Here is a 23,639-nt window from a genome sequence, read left to right on the forward strand (position 1 = left end):
TAATTGCACCAGATGACGAATGCCCTGTACTTTCTGTTGTGGCAAGTAAACCCTTTGTTTTACTGTATCGAGAATCATCCCTAGGAATTGAAGTCGTTGACACGGAATTAGATGTGATTTCTTTAAACTGACTATCCAACCGTGCTGAACTAGTACATTGTACGTTAGCAAGGCATGTTGGAGAAGCAATTGTTGAGACGGAGCCTTTATGAGTAGATCGTCTAAATACGGAACAATTATTACCCCTAGGGACCTGAGATGAGCTGTCATCACGGACATTACCTTGGTGAATACCCGAGGCGCTGATGAGAGGCCAAACGGTAGAGCCTGAAATTGGTAATGGTCTCGCCTTATCGCAAACCTTAAAAAACTTTGGTGAGGTGGCCAAATCGGAATGTGCAAATACGCATCCTTGAGATCTAGTGCAATCATGAATTCCTGTGGCTCTAACCCTGCAATTACTGACCTGAGAGATTCCATCTTGAATCTGTGGTAAGTGACGTAATGATTGAGACCTTTTAGGTTCAATATTGGCCTGACTGAGCCATCTGGTTTTGGTACCAGAAACAGACTGGAATAATAACCCTGCCCCTGTTCCTGCACAGGGACTGGAATTATCACTGCAGCATTCAGCAGAGACTGAATGGCAACCTGCAGAACTGCTTTCTTGTCGTCCGACACAGGCAGTCCTGTCGTGAAAAATCTTCCTGTCGGAAGATAATCGAACTCTATTTTGTAACCCTCTAATACTAAATTGCGGATCCACCCATCTGTGGACGTCTGCAGCCACGCCCCCTGAAAGCTCTGAAGGCGTGCTCCCACAATTGGGGATCCGAGATGGGCTGGGAGCCCGTCATGCCACTGGTTTGTTAGTGGTCTTGGTGTCTTGACGACGTGCATTGGATTGTCGGGCACTACGTCCCCGACCTCTTCTGCCCGGCGTGACTGCTCCTGTGCCCTGCCCACGAAAGGGCTGAGTTCTAAAGGATTTGAACGCCGGACCAGAATATTTCCGTTTAGGTATAGTTGTAGGCGAAGGAAGAAAAACAGACTTCCCTCCAGTAGCCTCAGAAATCCATTTGTCCAATTCAGGACCAAAAAGCTTCTCGCCATCATAAGGCAATGCCTCTATACCTTTTTTAACCTCCGTCTCCGCCTGCCACGAACGCAGCCAAAGTGCTCGTCGTACTATGACTAGCGATGAGGACAGGCGAGAAGTAAGCTGACAGACGTCAGTAGAAGCTGTACATAAATATTCAGCAGCTTCCCAGATTTGATCTGCGAGAAGTATAAGATGATCATCTTGCAGAGCCGACTTGAGCTCTTTTATCCATACCATTAAAGCTTTAGTAACCCAAATGCCAACCAACCCAGGTCTTAACAGCACTCCAGTTGCTGTATACATGGACCTTAGCATAGCCTCTATTTTACGATCTGCAGGGTCTTTAAGTGTAGTAGCAGTTGGTACTGGTATGGTTAACTTCCTCGTAAGTTTAGATACGGATGAATCCACCAATGGTGGGTTCTCCCATGTAGCTGTCATGGCCTCTGGAAACGGGTAACTCGATTTAAATCTACGAGGAATAGAAAACCGTTTGTCCGGATTTTTCCGTGACTCCAGTAACATTTTATTAAGAGATTCCGAGATAGGGAAACACATCGGAGATCTGTCGTTTAGTAAAGACTACTTCATCATTCGTCAGTGGCTCCTCAGTTTCTGTAAACTCCAGCGACTGACGAACTGCTCTGATGAGATTGTCAATACCTGGGCTGTCAAAGTCGTCACCTTCTGACTGTTGTTCTATTTCGCCCTCCTCATACTCCTGTTCAGTGAGATCTAGTATCCCAGAGACAGGAAAATTAGTAGGAAAAGGAAACTTATCTTTTCCACTCAAGGTGGACTTATGACCAGTTTGAGATTCTCCAGGTAACTCAAATGGTCTCATTTTAAACTCAGATCTTGCCGCCTCTCTTTCTTCACGAGAGGCGGCCAGCTCTGATTGTAAACCAACTAATACATCTGCAAGTAAAGCCCACGGAGGGTCCTGAGATGCTGGCTTTACTTCTGGAATGGAAATCGTATTTATGGCTGTATTAACAACACATGCTGTACATGTGGTGGATCCATCAGGCAACACACTCTTACAGACATGACATGACAAATGTTTCTTAGATTTTGCTGGTGTCTTACTCATTATGACAGACAATACAAACTCCACACAGACAGACTGCACGACTCAGTAATAACACCAAAGTTCCTGGTATATATCTTAGGCAAGTGCAGTGCCTGCTAATACGAAAACTGACCCCAAAATTCCCCTAGTACCACTCTTAGCTGAGATGTAAAATAGGAAACCTGGAACAGACAGGAGAACATTAAACATACTAAGCACCAAGTTTTTTTCTTAAAACTTAACACTGCCCAATACTGTTAAAGTCTCCCCCCCACTCCCACGACCTCCGTGTACAGCACCGGGTCTGGGCCTGTGGAAGTTTTTGCAAAGGGCCGTGTGAGCGGCCTGTCCTGTAGGCCCCGGACAACGGAACTCCTCGGCTGCTGCGGGCGGATGGCGGAAGCAGAGAGCGTGCTGCATAGAGCCGTGGAGCGGCCTATGCACACGTGCTCCCGCCCGCCACACACAGCATGGCGGCGTGTCTGTGTAGCCAAGCAGCGCTGCTGCTGCGCAGGGAGCAGCGGTCTCCTAGGATGCTGGGGGCCGGAGAGTGAGAGCGCGCCGCATGGACCGTGAAGCGGCCCATGTACACGCGCTCCGGGCACGGTGAGTACCAAACAATCCCCCACAGTGGAGCGGCAGCAAGCGCTGACCGCCCCAACCCAACATACCTGGACCGTGACAGAAGTCTATGACGGGGCTTTCATCCAAGCTCCGTCCAGCTTTCCTGCAGGCAGCCTGCAAGTGGAGTGAGGGAGCTCTTTACAGAGAGGTCCGACACTCACGGCTACTCAGCCGCTTCCACTGTCCCTGACCCACGCCTGTTAGAAGGGGGGAAAGGACGTGGAAATTGAAGAAAAAAAAAAACTTAGAAAAAATTCCAATACTTTGTGGACGAGCTCCACTATGCCTTCTAACTGTGTCGAGCACAGAAAAAACACTGGAGTGCTGCAGGATATGGAGGGGAGGAGTAGTCTCAAAATTAATTTATTCAGTGCCTTCTTCCGGTGGAAGCCGTCCATATCCCAAGAGTACTCCAGTGACCCCTAGTGGATGAAAAAGAAATAAACCATTCACAATTAGGTCTGGAGCCTGTCTGGGACTACATTTTACAGTGAGCCTCAAGTGAAATTGCTTTCACACGTTTAAAGTTATTTTTTTTATTTTGCATTTCAGTTAGCTGTTACGTATTGGTTTTACGCGCCATCCTGCAGCTTTTACTAAAAACTTGGATGGGTAGCACTGACCTTTTCTTTCTAACCATGTCTTTATATCATCAGGTACAGTGGTTTTATTTTCATTGCCCCGAGTATATGAAGCACAGCAGTTTACTGAGACAATTGTGCCAATGCAGAAAGCACATCAGAGGTCAATGAAAATAAAACAATGTGATGATTATAAGAAAAGAAAAACTGGAGATATTGCAAATACTGGTTTGATCATGGGGAAGCCTTTGTACCTAGACACATCAGAATTCCTTTCAGCAGACATGTTGATAGACACTGCATAGAAACATTTAAATGGCAGGGGTTTTCAACATACAGTCCTCCAGCTGCTGTGGAACTAAACATCCCAGCATACTTTGCCACAGTTTTAGCATGCCCTAATGACAAAACTAAGCAGGGCATGATGGGGTGTGTAGTTTCACAGAACCTGAAGGGCAGCTATACTGAATACACCTGATTTAAAGTAGAGATGAGCGGGTATGGTTTTACTCGGATTTACTCGGGTATTTCGTGTTTTGCTTATTGGCTATCTAAAACGCGTGACATCCGTGATCCAATAAGATGCCGTTTCAAGCCCCGAGTAAAACCAAACCCGCACAGCTCTAATTTAAAGCATACCCTCCAACTGTACCTTTTTAATAGGTACAGTACCTTTTTTTTTTTTTTTTTTTTTTTTTATGGTCTGTACCGATTTATGGCTCTCCAAACTTCCGTTGAAAGTATAGGAAAAGGTTTCTCATTTGTACCAATTTTTGTGTGTAAAATGTTGGAGGGTATGTTAAAGTCCATCTATTCAAGCGTTTCCCAACCTTGGTCTTCAAGGCACACTAGCAGTCCAGCTTTTAAGGATAGCTATACTTGAGCACAGGTACCCTTAATTAGTAATAACCTCAGTTATATTGATTCAACCACCTGTGCTCAAGCATGGATCTCCTTGAAACCAGGAAGTAAGTGTGCCTTGAGGACAGATGATAGGAAACAATGATCTATTGAAGGGAGCAAATGAAGAGAGCTAATTTGTGAGCTGTCTAACTAATAAGTAATTTCTATTACTACAAAACTAGTGACAACACTGGGACATAAAGGATGTACTACTGTCTACATTTACAGGAATATAAAGCACATACTGGTGTCTACATTCTTACGTATAATGGTTCCGTATATAAAATGGCCTAAACATCTAATCTAACTAATAGAATATATATACATTTTTTTTTAGGCAAACAAATACTACATGAGGGCATCTCAATTATGGAACAATAACCGGACAGGAATCCATTAAAAACTATTGCATATTGCAATCTAAAAATCTTTTAACATTTCTCTTTTGTCCGTCCAACAGACACTCATCTGGAAGCAATTTACAGATGTCTGTAAGGCTGCATCAGCCAAAGCAGACACTCGGACCACCATGAGCTGTAGCGCAGGAGGCACTGGTTAAGCTATGAGTACACAGGCACTGGGAGGTGATCGGAGAGTAATGAAAAGCAACGTTTGGTGTTTGGCCGCAATTCACTAGCCACACCTCGCAGAGATCAGATAAGAGGTGCACACTGTTCTATCCGACTGCTTGACAAGTTTGTGGCTTAATGAGCATGTAGTATAATCGTGTAAGCATACAGTAATTACAATCAAGTGTAGCTGACATGCTGCTTTAAAAAAATCTAACAATAATACTACAGACTCTGTAATAGCCTAGCTGCAATATGCAATCCTCAGAAGAAAAGACCCTTTCACCTTATATTATAACCAAATGTACCTCCCAGAATTCCAGGCTGCAGTATAAGTGGGCTCTGATAAGAACACAGGTTCTTATGCCTTCCTTAACATCACTTTACCTGCTCACGTGTCTGGCAGGTCGATCTACGGGATGCTAAAACATGGCAAATGGGGCTCTCCAGTGAAAATTGGGACTGCTGAGGTTATATGCCACATCCATGGGTCTGCAATCAGTTGATGCCAACCATGGTCTTTTAGAACACTGAAGATAATCTAGTAACCCCATAGGAGCGTTGGCAAAGTGTGTCAAAGGCAGTTGCCCCATAAGTCAATCTTGTGTGTACAAAGTGCAATCAGCAGAGTGTCAGTGTCCTTCAGTCAGTGCTACATATACTTGTTGATGGGCAACATGAACAGCCACACAGTAAACATCTTTAGAAGGCTCTGGCAGATAGGTGTAACTATGACTAGTCTGTAGAACAAGCGTGTTCAAGATGCGGCCTGCCAGCTGCTGCAGAACTACATATCCCAGAATGCCCTGCCTGCCACAGTTTTAATAGGACCACTATGGCATGCTGGGAAATCTAGTTCCAAAGCAGCTGGAGGGTAGGATAAACAGCAATAAGAAAACAAGGATTAAAAAAAGAAAAAAAAAAAGAAAGACTGCATACGTCTAGATGGTCAGCTGCATCAAAGCCATCCCAAATCTACACCTACAACACCAAATATAAATGCAGCACCATATTATTAATAAGAAAAATACAATTTATTTATATAATAGAACTTTTCTCCAGCAGGACTCAAAGTCGCTTTACAATAAAAAAAAATAAAAAAAAAACATTTTGAAAATTATATTGTATTAAAGCAAGTAGACAGCCACAAAGAAAAAAAAAGCCTAGAGAACACAATAGGCATACTGTAAGGTTAGTGTAGTCACTTTGGGTAATAAATTCCATAGGTTATATATTACACCCATGAAAAGTACCAGGTGAGGCAGCCATCTTGGACATACTACGTAGGATTGCCCTGAGTGGAACAGGTTGCGACTAGAGTAGCTTACAAAAATAGGGGGTTGCAGAGTCCTAGCGCTGGTAGTAGGGTCCTAACATAACAGCCAGGTCCATGTATTTTTCATTCTATCCACAAGCGTACCAGATGAGGCAGCCATGTTGGGTGCACTACGAAGGTTACACTGTGGGAGATAAGCCATACAAGGACCCAAGTCATATATGGGAAAACTGACTTGTGTAATATGATATACTCTATATCAGGCCTGGCCAACCTGTGGCTCTCCAGCTGCTGTGAAACGACAAATCCCAGCATGCTTTGCTACAGTTTTGCTATTATGGAATGCTTAAACTGCGGCAGGGCATGCTGAGATGTGTAGTTTTCCAGCAGTGGGGGGGCACGACTTGGCCGTGCCTGCTCATATGAATAAAATTAGCATGTAGTACATCCTGCTCAAGGAGGAACCCTCCGAGGCGACCATCTGAGGCCCACTCTATAGGTTGCTGCTGGCTGGCGAGGTGTGCAGATACTAGGGGTACAGCATACATGGGGTCACAGATAAAAAATTAAAAAAAAAATCAATTCACAGTGGCATAAAAGGCAGTATTTAAACAGTGGTGAGGTCAATATAAAAGTAATAGAATTAGATTTCACATGTATCAGGGAGCAGTAGATGACATTTGCAGCAGTAATGTAATCCCCAATACAGAGAGCAATCCCTTCCAATGTTTATTTAACAGGATCAACTTCCTAATAAAGCTTTTTCTCTGACTGCTGTACGTGCTAAGAGATTTGTACTGCTAATAAACGCTCATTAACAATTCCACCCTCGTCACACCCTTTGTTATGTATGAGAGTACTTCTCACAAGTTGTTGGGAGATATTTCCAAATGCTATAACTAGGTCACAACAGTCCAACTTAAATTAACGATGTTAATAGAGGATAGCATCTGTAGAAAAATATAAATCCACGTCAACTTTCCAACCATGATTAGAGTGTCCAATTAGAGGTCGGATATGAAAACCATAATGAGTCACTGTCCAACTATTTTATTGAATATACAGTTGTGTGTATTTTTGTGTGCAATACACATGCATAGAGATACATATGCGCAGTGTGTGTGTAAATATATATATATATATATATATATATATATATATATATATATATATATATATATATATACATATACACACACACACACACACACACATACATACATACACACTAAATGGATTGAATAAACCATTTTTCTGACAAGATGTAAACATCGGCAACATTTTCCCCTTCCGATTACACAGACAGGATGGGTCTAATTGGAATCAGTTGGACAAGACGTCTTGAAACCCCTCTACGTATACACGGACTTTACTGTAGCATGCTCCCACCCACTTAGATATTGTAAACACTAATTAGTTTGAATTTACATTATTTTAAAAACACCACATGTACAAATACATAACAGCAAACTGTTATAATTGAACCAGCAAAGCACATTTTATGGCTCAGTATTCTGAAACGTCTGATACATATTACACAATACAGCTCACACACACTAATAATAGGAAAATAGAGTCCTCTACATACAGTGGACCAGCATACATGGGCTTAAGCTTAGAAGAGGTCACTAGGAGCGTGAATATAGTTTCAGCCCCGGAATGGTTGTCGTCACCAACGTGCGTAGGCATCTGGCACAATAATGGATCATAGATGCATTACCAAAACATGGAATGAGAAGGCACACTTGGGAAGGAAATAAGCCAATAGGGTTTTCTTTCCTTTACAGTATTGCTAAGTCTACACTGTAAATCGTCTATATACGAAAGATATTAATAAAGGATGATGCAAAATTATATATTAAAGAGTTTAGAGAAGGCTGTGGTTGCAGGGTAAGCAGGCTCTTTCCCAACAGATCAGTCTACTGAATTGTAATGGTGGGAGCCACTTGGAACCTAAAATGGCTACTGAGTGTAAAAACACTGTCAAAGATATTGAATTTCATTTAGAAAAAGGAGTGGAAGCTGGAATATTGTGTGCCAATGTAAGTATATCTGCCTTCATTGTAAGCCTCCAATTCGGGATATCTGAAGAGGATAGGTCTAAGTGGGAACTTTGGGGGGGGAGGGGGCGGTCACGACCTGTGTTATTAAGTCCCACCCCCTCCCTGCTATAACACACAGTGGTGGACACAGCTTGATGGCATTATAATAGTGAATAAGCTCCCTCACTGGGATGTGGGCGAGATCTGGAAGGCATGACCACTCTAAAAAAGGAGTCTGGGAGAACTTGCCAAAATTTGTCAGTCTCTCGGGAGAGGAGGCAAAAATGATTACAGTGCCTGATAAATCTTTATAGACACTAAGTGCACCACTGCCAAATAGGCAATACTATCAGAAGTGACACAGACGAGTTGTGTGCCCTCTTTAATAGGAAAATGTAATCAATGTAGACTGGGCTGCCATCACTTTTGTGGGCGTTTCCGAATCCGCTGTAGATGCAAGTCTAGAGAAGGAGCAGGCGCTACAGAAAGTTGTGGTAGTAACACGTATGGGAAGTCTGTAGCGTTGGATGGGAGGGGGTAGAGTATAACATGCTTGGTGAGCAAAAGGTTAAGAACTCAGTTGTACATACACACGCACTTTTCTTTAGGAGAACCTCTTTCCTCTTTAAACTAGAATCTTGGACAGTGTAGACTGTTCAGTTTAAAAGTTCTTTGCTTTATTAAAGAAGTTAACAAATTATATACTTACAGTTCTACAAGGTAGGGCAAACTCTTAAAAGCACCCTCTGGCAGCTTTGTGATGTTGTTCATACTGATATCTCTGTAAATACAAAAAAAAAAAGTTTGTAAGACGCAGGCAGGCAATTTCACTGATCCATTTTACGTACGTGTGTGTGTGTGTGTGTGTGTGTGTGTGTGTGTGTGTGTGTGTGTGTGTGTGTGTGTGTGTGTATATTTTCTCTATTAGAGATGAGCGGATTCGGTTTTACTCGTTTCTCAAAACGGCATCATTTTGGCCCACGGATGTCACGTGTTTTGGATAGCCAATCAGATGCCGTTTTGAGAACAGAGTAAATACGAGTAAAACCGAATCCGCTCATCTCTATATATCTCATTGTAGTACTTTATAGATTTCATGAATGCCAAAAAATTCTCTGGGTATTAGCCGTAAATTGCATATATGCGACAATCCGTTGGCACGCACCGACGGAGTTCGGAAACATCTGCGCTAGACGAACCCCTGAGTCAGTGCTAATGAATAGGAAGCGTAATCTTTATCTAGATGCCAGCAACAAGGTGATACAATAATTCATGAGGCACGTCTGGTGATTAATGGGCTGCATTATATTGGTCAAGACCACAAAATGGCTGCCTTCAAAGTGTGCATCGGCAAGTTCACTTCACTACTGTTTGTAGGATACCATCAGTTCCCCATGTTTGTAGGTAAAGCAATAAAGCAAGGAATTAGGAAACCATATTCGCTGCGTGTGGGGCAGATGTAACATGTGCAGAGACATTTAATCCGGGGACACATTTGAGCAATATTGGCCTAATGTGTCGTTTCCGGCCGAATCGCATCAACTTATTGGGCTTATCACTCAGTGTCTATGCCCAATGTGGGTACCCACAGCCGCAAACGATGTCGCCCGTCAGTCCTGCTGCACGACCAACAGGAAGATAACGCTAGCGACCTAGATCTATGTAAATGAAGGACGGTGCAATTTCAAGTGACATCAGAATATAAGACGTCTGTTGTAACATCACTTTGCCAAATTTCTAAAAACATAGCAGACAAAGGGGGACATTTACTAAGCAGTGATAAGAGCGGAGAAGTGAGTCAGTGGAGAAGTTTCCCCATCAACCAATCAGCAGCCCTGTATAATTTTATAGTATGCAAAGCATAGATGCTACTTCAGTGCCGATTGGTTGCCATGGGCAACTTCTCCACTGGCTTACTTCTCTGCTCTTATCACTGCTTAGTAAATGTCCCCCAAAAGCTCTTTCACCAGCCACTTAACAGTCATCAGGGATAGATGCCGACTACCATAAGTCCACGCTGTTATATAAAGTTATAAACCAGTTCTGGGTCATGCAAGCATCATCATGGAGTTCTTACATAAATCAAATGCAACTGACATTAACAAGATGACTCCAATAATAAAAGCAAGTCACATTTGCACTTCGTTTCTACGGTACTGGTATTATTATAAAAAAAATTCAATTTGTGGTATAAACAAAACAAAAATATAACAAAAAAAATAAAAGACATAGGACATGAAATCTAGTCTACAATCTGATAAACTGAAAGGTCAGCTGTGTACAAAACTCATGTTCGGTATCCTAAATAAGTATTTAGTTATGATTTAAAGTCCAAGTAAATATAGGGCTGTAGAACCGATTTATTGTAATATACACTTTGGGGAAATCTAAAAATGTCTGTGTTTCTGGTTTCCACGTAAGCCAGAAAATGAGCAGAAATCATCTTTAATGACATATGGAGGACTTCTATGACTTTGCGCCGCAATGTCTTTATAGCAGACTTCTTGTACAGCAGAGGATCACAATTTATTGTAGGCCTTGAAAATATGCTTTGCTCTTCTCCATAAATGTAAATGCAAAATATATGCCTTGTGGGTTACTCCTGATATGCCAACTTCAGAATGCTGTATTAGATAGCATTTGAAATGCCACATCAGCTATGGTACAAAGCACAGTATGGCGTGGTAAGTACTAACGCAGGTGGACAAAATAATGTAGCAATGACATTTACCAAGCACGATGGGGACAAGTGAGACGTTGTGCTCAGTAAACAATCAGAATCTAGAGATCCTCTGGGTACACACTAGCAGATAAATGCTCTTAGGCGACAGAGTGATTATCAGATCACAGTGCACCCATACATACTAGACAATTTCTAGCTCACTGTGAGCTTTCTTCTGAGGTCTTTCAATCGGGAGGTCAACAGCTAAGATAGTATGTGCAGCACATCAGATCGTACCGTTGCAGGAGCGTTTGAAAGCCATTTATCGGCTACCATCCCTGCATACGGACTATGCAATTACCGGGTCGATCATGCAATTTTTGGATGATTGAACTGATGACTGTATAGTGTGTACCAAGCTTAACTCCTCATATCCTCTGTAGAAGATTTGATAAATCTCCCCAGAAGAGCCAAGAACATTAAGTTCTTATCGCTCATATGGACATCAGACTTTCCCGCTGCAGCAAAGGAATATTTCTGGTGAAATAAGGAGCTTACCTTGAGAAAGACCCAGGTAGGGTCGGAATGCGTGGGTGCCCCAGTGGACAAGCCTGATAGAAGGAGGACGTGGTACGATCTATGCCAGACCAGAGAGGCGGACTGACACCAGAAATATTCCTTTGCAGCAGCTGGAAAGTCTGCTGTCCATACGCTCATAAGAACTGTCCTATGTCAGTTCTCACTTGCACTTAGTAATTAGCCATTGTCCTTACCTATACAGAATTCAGTCCATGTGTGAATGCCAATTAGTAGTACATGCTGTATGATTAAGTTGACAGATCGTTCGTTCCATTATGTCAGAAATCGATTCAGCACAGAATGTTTTTATGTATTGTCATGATGTGTTATTCAATTTTTAAACCTTATGGTATTATACTATGTTCTGTATCTCTCTGTTTTCGGTATTTATTGAGTCAAAAGATAGAGACTACAAGAGAACGACTATTCTGACCTCTACACAGTGCTGGTCAGGGTCGGACTGGCCCACAGGGGTACCAGGGAAACCACCAGTAGGCCCCACTGCCTGAGGGCCCACTCCTTCCTCTGGGGATCAGGTTCCAGACTATGCACTTGTATTATACATGGTAGATATGTTGCATTACACTGCACTAGACTATTGTGTATTTCAAGCCTCTGTGGAAGCTGGCCACACCCCCTTTGTAGGCTGTCCACACCCCTAAGTATGGCCCCCTATAAAAGCATTCCCCCGGTGGGCCCTTCATGTCCCAGTCCGACACTGGCGCTGGTTCAGTGGTATCCTATACGTTTGTATTTGTCGGTTTGATTTGGAGGGAGGAGATATCTCTATTTAGCGATACCCGAAAAGCAGCTGTTAGCAGCGCACTGTCATCATTCTATTTTTATTGTTTATTTTGCATTTTTTCATAATCAACCAAATCCTTATTCGGAAAAGTAATAACCACTTTATTTTCATGTATATTCATTATTTATCAACAGTTTCATATATAGCGCAGTATATTCCGTTGCGCTTTACAATTGTAAACAACAGTGATAAAACTAGGTAATAACAAACAGTCAGAGGTAGGAAGGCCCTGCTCGCAAGCTTACAATATATGGGGAAATAGGCATTGATACACAAGGATAGGTGCTATCTATTGCATTTTCTACCAGATTGCAAAGGTTCTGAAAATGTATATGGATACCATTTAACCAGGAATACTACAAAACAATACATAATAATCACTGCCGGTCACAACAGTGTACAGAACCTGAATCCAATATGGATCGGTGCTGGCATAATACAGGACACATCCTTACCATACACAGAATGAAGTAAAACCACATTCACATCAAAATGGTACAATTATAGATTTTGACTATGAACAGGACTGGAACAAGTGAGGAAATAATGCAACTTCATTAAACACCAGCTTTCTAGCACGGGAAGCAGTTAGCTTGCTAATGAACAGGATCCCAGCGGTCGATATATTGACGCTGGGATCACGGGGGAGGACACAATCCCGTCGTCGAAATACCAATGTCAAACGGGATGCCAGCGTCAAAATACCAACAGCCGGTATACTGATCGGCCTGACAGTGGGACGCGCTGACGTCCTGCCGCGGGGGTGGGGAGAGGTTAGATTTAGGCACCACAAGGGGGCTTAGGCTTAGAGTGCAGGCACGGGAAGTTTAGGGTTAGGAACCAGGGAGGGAGGGTTAGGGTAGGGAAAAGAGGGTTAGGGGGCTAAATGGTGGGCTGTTGGGATTCTGATGAACGGGATGCAGTTGTTGGTATACTGACCGCTGGCATCCCGTCCATCGGTAACTCATACTGAACCCTTCTAAACTGGCCCGTAATGGTCAACTGTATACTAAATAAATAGTCAGAGATGGACAGACATGGAGGGGGTCGTTGGCTGAAAACCAATTCAACGATCATAAAAAAATAAAATAAAATAAAAAGTCTGTCCGAACGTCTGAAAACAGGCGTGTGGGCACCATCACTGACTATAACAACACGCGGCATGATAACAGAGGGTTTTTAGGGTCCCATTTTTCAACAAGTTAGGTGCGTAAACTCATTGTGTCTGCAAAACAGACGCTATTTATTACTGATGTGAGCGTCCCTATACAGCAGCACTATTTTCACTTTATATGTCCATTCACAATAAGATGAAAGGAGAGTTGGGGACTGCGCTTTATTTGCCTCACTTGATAAGTTAAAGCAGCTATGGAGAAGGAGAGAGGATTCCACTATCCTCTCTATAACTCGAAACACAAAACACAAAAGGATATCTCCCAGCGCTAGATTATATCAAATGAATCCTATTTCTTATTTGGCTATATAACCAAACTGTCAAACATCAAATGTCACAGAATAAATATTGGATGAAATAAATCTCCTTTATTAAAGGTAAAATATGAAACCCTTCACATGGTATCTTATTCAATCAATTTTAAAAATACTAAAACGATTATGGTGATTCCTAATACCGGTATACAAAAAATTGAAATAAAACACAAGACAAAACACACAAAAACATAAACATACACAGTCAGTGATACGCTATATTTTAGCGATTTATTCACTTATCATTCTCTAAACAAACTCAGATTGTCTTCGGATATTTTCAAATGTGTTCAGTATTCACTGGACCATAGTCCTTAATGCTCTGAATGGGGCAGTTCTTCACCAAGTCTGGATATTTTTACCAGGAAAGCAGTCTTATTATAATTCAAAAACAGGCCAGTACCTCATGAGTCCATATAGCGTTTCTATCCCAGGAGAAGCATGTAAAAGCCACTTACTTCAATCACACAAAGCAAAAATCACGAGTGTCTGCCGACAGAAAGAATTGGGGTCTCTGCAATCTCGACTAGTTTCGCCTGTCTAAGCAGGCTTCCTCAGCATCCTGAGGAAGCCTGCTTAGAGACAGGCGAAACTAGTCGAGATTCTCCAGGGGGTTGCATGATTTGCACACTGGGTCTATACCCATTATGCTTAGCGCCTGATGCGTTTCCCGCCTACAGCCTGATGTCTTACCTTCACTGAAAACCCGGCGTCCGGCCTGAGACACTTCGAATGCGCCAGAAGCTAAAAAACTGCGCATGCGCCGAAAACAAAGAAAAAACCTTAAGACCAGTGCTAACAGGAACGGACAACACCGCGGACTGCTTGATCTACATTAGCACTCGTCGGCGATCAAGATAATGAATTCAAGGTAAAATAAATAAATAAATAATGCATCAAGCTGTAGAGCAATTAACACCCATGGAGTGGGAACAGAACCTGTGGCGAGCCCCCTGACTGCATTGTGGCGGTCGGGATCCCAGCGTCTGTATTCTGACCGCCGGGATCCTGTACAAGGTATATACAGAAAACCAGGGGTTAGGTGTCATTAAAGGGAGTATTGAGTATAAGATAAAGTAAGAGAAGGAAAGGCAGATGAGGGGAGAAGGCACTGCTCTTGCGAGCTTACAATCTAAACATACACAATACGTATTCTGTACTTGGCAGATTGTGTCTATGGAAACATATAAGCTATGACGGAGGCATGAGAGGGTGCTAGACTAGTCATGCCTCACAGTAGAATCTTCCACACCACATGAAATAAAAGCAGGGTTGTTCTTGCAATATCGACCTGCGGTGGGAAATCTGCAAGTTTGGTCGCCGCACACACAAACTTGGCGCCCCCTGAGGGCTGTATATTATTTAACAACACACACACACACACACACACACACACACAGACACAGACACACACGAATGACCAAGAGCTTAACACAGTTACTGTGAGGCACGTCCTAAGGAACTTCAACACATGCTAGTAAACTGTTTGTAGCAAATGAGTTCACAGAAATGGCCAGTAATAAGCTGTTAAGGAGAGAAATGCCTATTAACATAGTAATATATTAGTGTCTAATTATAATCAATACTAATAAAGGCCAATAATGTCAGCAATGATAGCAACAGCAAGTACTATGACACACACAGCAGCTAACTCCAGCAATAGTAGCGCCCAGTAAGATACTACCAACAGTAAAGACCAGTAATTTACCAACAGGGGGCTAGGGGAAAAGTGACTATGGCATTGAGGTAGAATTAGCTTGGAGTAATTAACATTTAGGGAAACTAACATTAATCATGTAAATGAAATGACTTAACATCACTTTATGTTTACATTCATTTGGGGGCGATCACCTGTTCTCGTGACATTTTTGCTTTGTATGTGCTACAGAGTTCTTGGAATATGGTCAGATTTGGCTTCTATGCCATATAGTTTGACAACTTTGGTAATTCAATTAGATGAGGTAATTTACTGCGCACGGAAAAGGGTGGTAGCCTCTAGCTTTAAACACCAGAGGCTATTCATTTAGAGCACCTATTCCTCACGTGGTAAATTACCAGATTACGCGCATTAACACAAAGAATCCAGGATAAATTCCCAGAGTTACGGGTTAACACATCTGCGGCACCAGAGATCAGGACATTTAACACTGATTTCTGTTCAAGCCTAACCTCAGGCTCAAACAAAAATCTGCGTTAAGTGCAGCCTATGGGTCGCTAGCCCTGGCAGCTCAATCAGCCCGTGGTATTTAAACACGGCAAATTGAATCTGATCCTAAAGGTGTGTACACACTGTAAGATCTTTTCTTCCGATTCTGACTATATAGTCAGAATCGGAAGAAAAGATAGTGCAGATCGCAAGGTGACAGTCACCTTGCGATCCCGATCCGATGCGCGGCCCCGCGCGGTCGGCATCGGCCGAAAAAATAGGCTGTGCAGGCAAGTCAATCCTGACTGACTATCTCTATAGAAGAGATAGTCAGGATTGACACTTAGCCAAAATCGCACAGAACCAGGATCGCAAGCACACTCATTATGTGCTTGCGATACTGGCTAAGTGCCGACCCGGCCCCCCGTCGGACAGTGAGAACCGGATAAGTCCGAATCTAACCGTGTGTACACGGCCTTAGGGTGTGTACACACGGTGAGATAAATCTGTGAGATTTTGACTATATAGTCAAAATCTTATGAAAAGTTAGTGCATATCTCAAGGTGTTAGGCAGCTTGCAATACAGATTCGATCCCGATGCGCGCTCCCGTGGGGTCGGTATCGTAAGGCTAGATAGACTGTGCAGGCAAGTCAATCTTGACTATCTAGTGTACAATCTAGTACAAAGTATAGTCAAAATTGGCACTTAGTCAAAATCGTACACAGACAAAATCTCAAGCACAGATAGTCAAAATCTGTACAATCTGTGCTATCTGGTCTCTGGGGGAGTTCAAGGGAAATCGCATAGTCAAAATCGAACATAGCAGGGATCTCTCCGTATGTACACACCCTAACAGTCTAGGTTTTAATGATATCCATGCTTTAGCACAGATCTGTAAATTAAAATAACTGAGGTACTAATTAAGTCACCTGTGCTCAAGCTTGGTTATCCTTAAAACCTGGACTGTACCTTGAGAACAGAGGTTAGGAAATACTGTACTACAGGGGTGCAAGTGAAGCTAGTTGACTTCAGCCAAAGTCACTTAAACCATAGTGACATTGGGTGACGTGAATCAGCTTCACAGCAATCCAGAAAGCATTTCTTGAACTCCTTCTCAAACAATACGCATGCTATGTGGATTTTTATCCTGTATTAGCAGCTTGCCACTAAAAGCAAGTGCAGATGAATTATTTTGTGACAATACAAAAACTAGTTGTGTCACTTGACCAAGCAAACTTTATTCGTAGAGCCCTTGGCACCTTATGAGGGCTGGCATACGACAGAAATAACTTTTGTTTCCACCACAAAATGTACACAGCGGTTCTGGAAAAGAGATCCTATAAAAGCAACACACAAGGTTTATGTGAGCCAGCGAAAGCATTGCCACTTTTAAATTAGACGTGATGGTTTGGAAATGCTGAATGCTGGACGGAAATAGCCCAAAGTAGCATGAGAAATACACACAGTCTTAAAATGGAAAACATGTAATGTATTTGGCACTCTTTTCACTAGGAATATGTTATACCAGACTTTAAAAGAAGGGATCATTTATTGTGCATGGGTTGATTGCAGTGTTTTGATTATGTATCATAGCAACACAATGCTTTCTGATTACTTATTTATGATAGGGGGCATAATAAATCTACTTTCTAAACAAAATTATCCCGACAGGAAATAAACTAGTCCTGGAATTCAGCCTGCCTTTTATCAGTGCTGTAGTAGCATAAATAAAATATTTTGAAACCGGTCAAGGACAAAATTAATAAAAAGATAAGGGCGCACAAATGTAGCAATTCTCCGGCATCTCAGGCCAAATTTTCATGTTGCATTAAACCCAAAGGGGGGAATTTCATTGTTTATCCCCATGGCTGTCACTAGATGGCGTCCGTGGAGCAATTCAATTGTTGCTCCGTTTGGGCACGTTGAGCCGCGGGGAGACACATTTCAGTTCGCAGTCGTCTGTGCTGGCAAGCTGAAACGTGCAAAAAGTCAGCGATTTGTGTGCCCAAACAGCACTTTTTGCGTTTGCGCCCATTAGTTTACTCGGGTTTAGCTGCTTTACCCGACACTAATGGGCACGATCGGCGCGATAAACAGCATCAACTGAATATTTCCCCTGCAATCTCCCGTCACTTTAGACGGGAGATTGGGTAGCAATATCAATTGAATTCCCCCCCAAGTGTATGCATGTATAAAATTATCAAAGGGAATCTAGGTAAAGCCCAGTGGGCATTAACGGGCTTCAATAAAGACCAAATAAGAGTATAAAAGTGTCTTCTAAATAAATGTTAAGGATGAAAATCTCAACTTACACCATGCTAAATGGCTATTAGGATGTAATGCATTGTTTTACCATGACGTATAAAGGTTGGCGGCCATTTTGTGATGTGAACCAACATTAGTGAAAATAAGGGAATACACTATAATTCACTAGCACACAATAGCCGAGGAACACTGTAGCAGGGCAATGGGTGCATCTGTAATGCCACAAGTCCCTAAAGGGGTAATTCATTTTGTTTTATGCCCTAAAATGGGCAATATTCAATTGTTCTGCCAATGGGGGAAGAGTTCCCCAGGCGCCCTTTATTTCTGCTCGCACCCTCTTCAGGATGTGAGCAGAAAGTCCAAAGTTGGGCTTTTGGATGCCCAAACCCAACGCACCCAGTTCTTTGCACAGGTTTAGCGGCTTTATGCATCTGAACCTGGTGCATCTGGGAGCGACAAGCGTTAAGTAATGGGCACCATCGACAAAACAATTGACTATTGCCCATCGGGCGCCCAAAAACAATTGAATTCCCCCTCTAGTGAATATATTCAACCAAGACAACTTTTAATACTTTTTTTTTTCTTAAGAAAGTTTTTCAGTATATAAAAACTTTGCATCATTAGTGCACAGACAAACACTGCACTGCCCATTCTTATAAGTTCCTTACCTCCACTCACAATAAAGGCTGGGTTATTTATATCAAATAAAAGAAAGAAGAAGTGTGCCAATTTGTGCCGCATATAAATTTACTCGTGATTGAAAGCTAAAAACATAAATAAGTTCAAATTTATAAAAGAATTATAGTTTATTCAACCAAATCCAAAAATAAATGCTACCAGCCAATGAGACTGCACCATAATAACCGGAAACAAACAGGAAATACCTTCCCCACTGCTTTGTGCAGCAATTTTACATCTCGCAGATCTGTACGAGGCCCAGAAATGGATTAAGACCATAAGGGGCTCCAAGCATTTTCTTGGGCCATGCACGCCACTAAAGTTATGTACACACTATACAATTTTTGGGCCAAATTAACAATAATTGGAAGATTGGACTGATTTATCGTGTAGCGTGTATATATTAGCATTTTGTGGATATAATGGTCCAAATCTGTCCAGCTTTGATAATACAACCATTTAGACTTGACAGAAGATATTGTCCAAAAGGCTCATATGTTATATAGTGTGTGCATACCCCTTCAACTCCCTGCCAGCCGCAGGCAGCTACTAGACCTACACTCGCAATATCGCGAGTCCAGGGAACCTTCACTCACGATGTGCTAACATTAGATTGCATGCACCCTCATCGCAAGCAACAGGGCCAGATCTTACATTAAAGTCCTTCATACGACCCCAAAGAGTGCACCTCAGATCGTAACTGTAAGTGGACCACATACGATGTGGTCCACTTACTCGCGATAAGTCGGCCCGATGCGTAGATATTGTGCCAAAAGGCACAATATTGCTCTAGTGTATGGGGGCCTTTAGTGTGTGTGTGTGCTAAAAATATCAAGAAGATTGTCGGATCATCAAACAGAAATCGCAGAGAGAGAAGCAGTTGGCCATGCCGACCAATTAGTTTTGAACTGTCACTTTACAGGCCGTGCTAGAAAAAGGACAGTTCAAGGCAGATTGATTGCTTTTAGCAACTTGTCCACTAAATCTGTCCCAAAATATGATAAACATCTACCGTAGTTTGAGGGGGGGGGGGGGGGGGGGGCAGCCTAAAATTACCCATATTGCATGATGCAGCCATGGTTGGTCTAGCGCATTTTCAGATGTAATACAACTGAACAGGCTTTTTCTTTAAACGTATGATCGGTTTATGCAGATAAAGCTTTTGTTATACAAGTGGTTTTTTTTAGTCCATGCATAAGAAATGCTCATTGCAATAAACAGTAATGGTTACACCGGCAAAAAGAATTAGCTTGCAATATGGTTACAAATGGGTTAACCGACAGTTCACATGGCGGGGAGCTCTTCCTAGATCCATTACCCTGGTGAGAGTCACTGTGAATGTATGCCATTCACACCACACTGGCTGCTAGAAAGGTTGCAGATAATGAATTCAGGGGTCAGGTATTTAAGATAAGACTCACATTACTAGACTAACAAGAGAGGGAAAAGAAAAACACTAAATACCCCCGGGGAAAGGGAAGACGAAGGAAAAAAAAAAAAAAAAAAGAAGAAGAGCAGATTGCGATTACAGGTTGAGTATCCCTTATCCAAAATGCTTGGGACCAGAGGTACTTTGGATATGGGATTTTTCCGTATTTTGGAATAATTGCATACCATAATGAGATATCATGGTGATGGGACCTAAATCTAAGCACAGAATGCATTTATGTTACATATACACCTTATACACACAGCCTGAAGGTCATTTTAGCCAATATTTTTTATAACTTTGTGCATTAAACAAAGTGTGTCTACATTCACACAATTCATTTATGTTTCATATACACCTTATACACACAGCCTGAAGGTCATTTAATACAATATTTTTAATAACTTTGTGTATTAAACAAAGTTTGTGTACATTTAGACATCAAAAAACAAAGGTTTCACTATTTCACTCTCACTCAAAAAAGTCCGTATTTCGGAATATTCCGTATTTCGGAATATATGGATATGGGATACTCAACCTGTATTACAAATGATTCTCTGCTACATCCCCAGGATAAGGGCCAATCTCTCAGGTTAGTATGTTTGATGGAGCACACATTCTCATCCAGAGGTACTAAGTCCGTGAATGCAGTGTTCTGAGACCTGAGCTAATTAGGCAGAGGATGGTTAAAAAATAAATTTACAACATTTCAGTGGTAAATTTGGCTGATTCTCTTCCAGGGCAAAGCGCTGTTTGGAGCGCTACATCCACCATGAAGCACTGTGCAGCTCCTGGTGCTAGGACAATAACTGCAGGATAGTTACAGTATAGCTGCTTAATAGACCTCAAATAAGAAAAAAGGACAACATAATTAATACTAACATTGATTGACATACCGCAGCACTTTACAATTGGAAACAATGAGCTAATAAAACAGGGCTGAGCACTACAGAGGGGTTAGAGGGCCTTGCTTGCAAACTTAAGTCTTTACTTCACTCATATGCAGTAAACGCTGTATCATTTATTATTAACCCAACAGTAACTGTAAGACTAAACCGCTATTAATACACTAGTTAAAAATAACAATGCACATTCAGAAGCTCTACCCTCGGTCCCTTCACCGCAAAGTAAAAGGCGAGCGAGTGAGAATACATGGCCAAACACATACATGTCCAATGTACGTTTGTCGCTACCATTTTCAGGGGATTGGATGTCCACGGGAGCATTTCCAGACCATACGCTTACGCTAAGTTCAAGTTAAGAACGCATTCGTAAAGATGCTAGGCAACAGAATGTTTGTAAGATTTCAAGTGGGTGGGTGGGGGGGGGGGGGTCACTAAGAATTGTGGGTTCTATTTTTAGAGCTCCTTTAAATATGACGACTAGGGTTAAAACCCTTGTAAAATGCATTTAAACAGGGGTGTTCCACAAGTGGCCCTCCAGCTATTGGGAAACCACACATCCCAGCATGCCCTGCCAGAGATTCAGCATTCCCTAAGAGCAAAACTGTGGCAGGGTATGCTGGGATTTGTTTTTCCACAACAGCTGGAAGGCAGCATGTTGAGCACCCCTGCATTTAATGATCACCAGTCTTTAAACAAAAAGACAGAGAGGACACCGATGTAAATGGCTGCCGAGTCCTGGGCTTTCTTACAGACAGCGGATGGCACTTTCCATGTGCCGTAGCTTATTGACTCACCTAGAACTTTACAAGTGTCCAAGATGGCAGGGACAGCATGCAGAAGACAAATACTGGCATGCACAGTATAAAGTGCAGCTGACTTCTAGCCAAAGTATAAAGCAAACAATGTCAACTGGAGCAAGTCACAAAGCGGCAATTTGTAAGTGGGTGATTAGCCCTGTAGCTGATCTGCTCTTCCTCCTTCACCTCCCAGTAGGAAACAATGAAAAATGCATAGTAGTAATTAAACACAACTCTGAGGTGTTCTGTGCAGAAGGACAGAAAAAGGAAACAATATGAAACAAAGGAAGATAATACATCAGATGCCATAACACACAAGCCTTGATGGTAAAAAGGAGTAAGAACCATCAAGTAAATATGGTTTGAAGGATCAACGCAAAAAAAACTATGACATAGCTGCACACACAAAGTCAACTGGAACAAGTCACAAAGTGTCCAAAATACTTTTTATTTAACTTTATTAATTCAACCAAGCTGGGGGAAAAACCGGATAAGATTTGATGCAGTATGGCAGAAAATAGGGACATGTTAGCTACCTAACTGCCGGCTTGTGGTATGTCCCGTAAACACGTCTGGGCACTGGCATCATATGGGGTAATAAGAAAACATAAAAACACAAAACAAAGGAATATAGGTGCAATTTCATTAATAAACTTCTTTACTGAGTTCATGTTACTCAGCCCAGAAGAAAACTGTCTAAAAGATATGGCTATATGCACAGGTCCTATTGAAACACGAGTCGCATAGATTAGAAGCGGACACCTGTATATGCTCCCAAACTTTTGTTTTCATACCTACATATACTTTGTCGGCCTGATAATCTGTTTCCCCACTAGCCATTATTATTATTATTACTACTAGCGTTTGTCTGCAACTTCTCTCACGTGGATGTCTTCCAAAAAAAAAAAAAAAAAAAGTCTCCATTGTTCATAAACAGTTGCTAGAAGTAGATTTATCCCCAAAAAGTTATTATATACATATAGTAATTTTGGACTTGAGGAGCCTGCACACAGAGTGTCGCGCATCTGTTTTTTCCTTTAAAGCGCTAATCTCCTTGATGTCACATTGAGATAATACAAAACGTGATCCACATTCATCCAGCAGTTTTTTGCGTGATACCGGAACGATCACAATTATAATATATATATATATATATATATATATATATATATTTATTTATATATATATATATATATATATATATATATATATATATATATATATATATATATATATATATATATATATATATATATATACATATATATACACACACACACACATACACACACACAGTATATATTATGTATGCACAACTAAGTGATGTGCTTAAACTGAGGTTTAATGCCTCCTTGTTATTTTCTTTGTTGTATTACTATTTTTATTACATTAGAAAATAACAAATAAATTGCCAGTCTGAAATTAATTTAAATCACTGTAACTAGTACACATGGTTATAAAAAGGTCACTTATTGTGTTACCAAGCTGAAAAATACTACGCAAATAAAATCAGATTGCCAAAATCCATTTGTGAACAGATCACCACTATAAATCCCCTGAAGGTTTCCAGGTACATTAAAGATTTGCCGTTTTGCTGGACAAGTAAACCTGATCCCCACTTATCAAATGCTAATTAGGCATAAAAATGAAACTTAACTATAAAACACTGCAACATCCAAACAGCAAAAAGTTTCTAAGTTACCACAGGACCAAGT

General features: G+C 41.6%; 1 protein-coding gene across 1 annotated transcript in view; it reads right to left on the bottom strand.

Annotated features, from left to right (window-relative positions):
- The window catches only part of LGR4 (leucine rich repeat containing G protein-coupled receptor 4), a 172,005-nt gene that overhangs the window by 105,188 nt on the left and 43,178 nt on the right, over positions 1-23,639 (bottom strand). The window contains exon 2 of the mRNA XM_063944411.1: positions 8,879-8,950. Within this exon, the coding sequence (XP_063800481.1) occupies positions 8,879-8,950 (72 nt within the window). The remainder of the gene's footprint in view (positions 1-8,878; positions 8,951-23,639) is intronic.

The sequence above is a fragment of the Pseudophryne corroboree genome, chromosome 11 (assembly GCF_028390025.1).
Source record: "Pseudophryne corroboree isolate aPseCor3 chromosome 11, aPseCor3.hap2, whole genome shotgun sequence".
In the NCBI taxonomy this organism is placed as follows: domain Eukaryota; kingdom Metazoa; phylum Chordata; class Amphibia; order Anura; family Myobatrachidae; genus Pseudophryne; species Pseudophryne corroboree.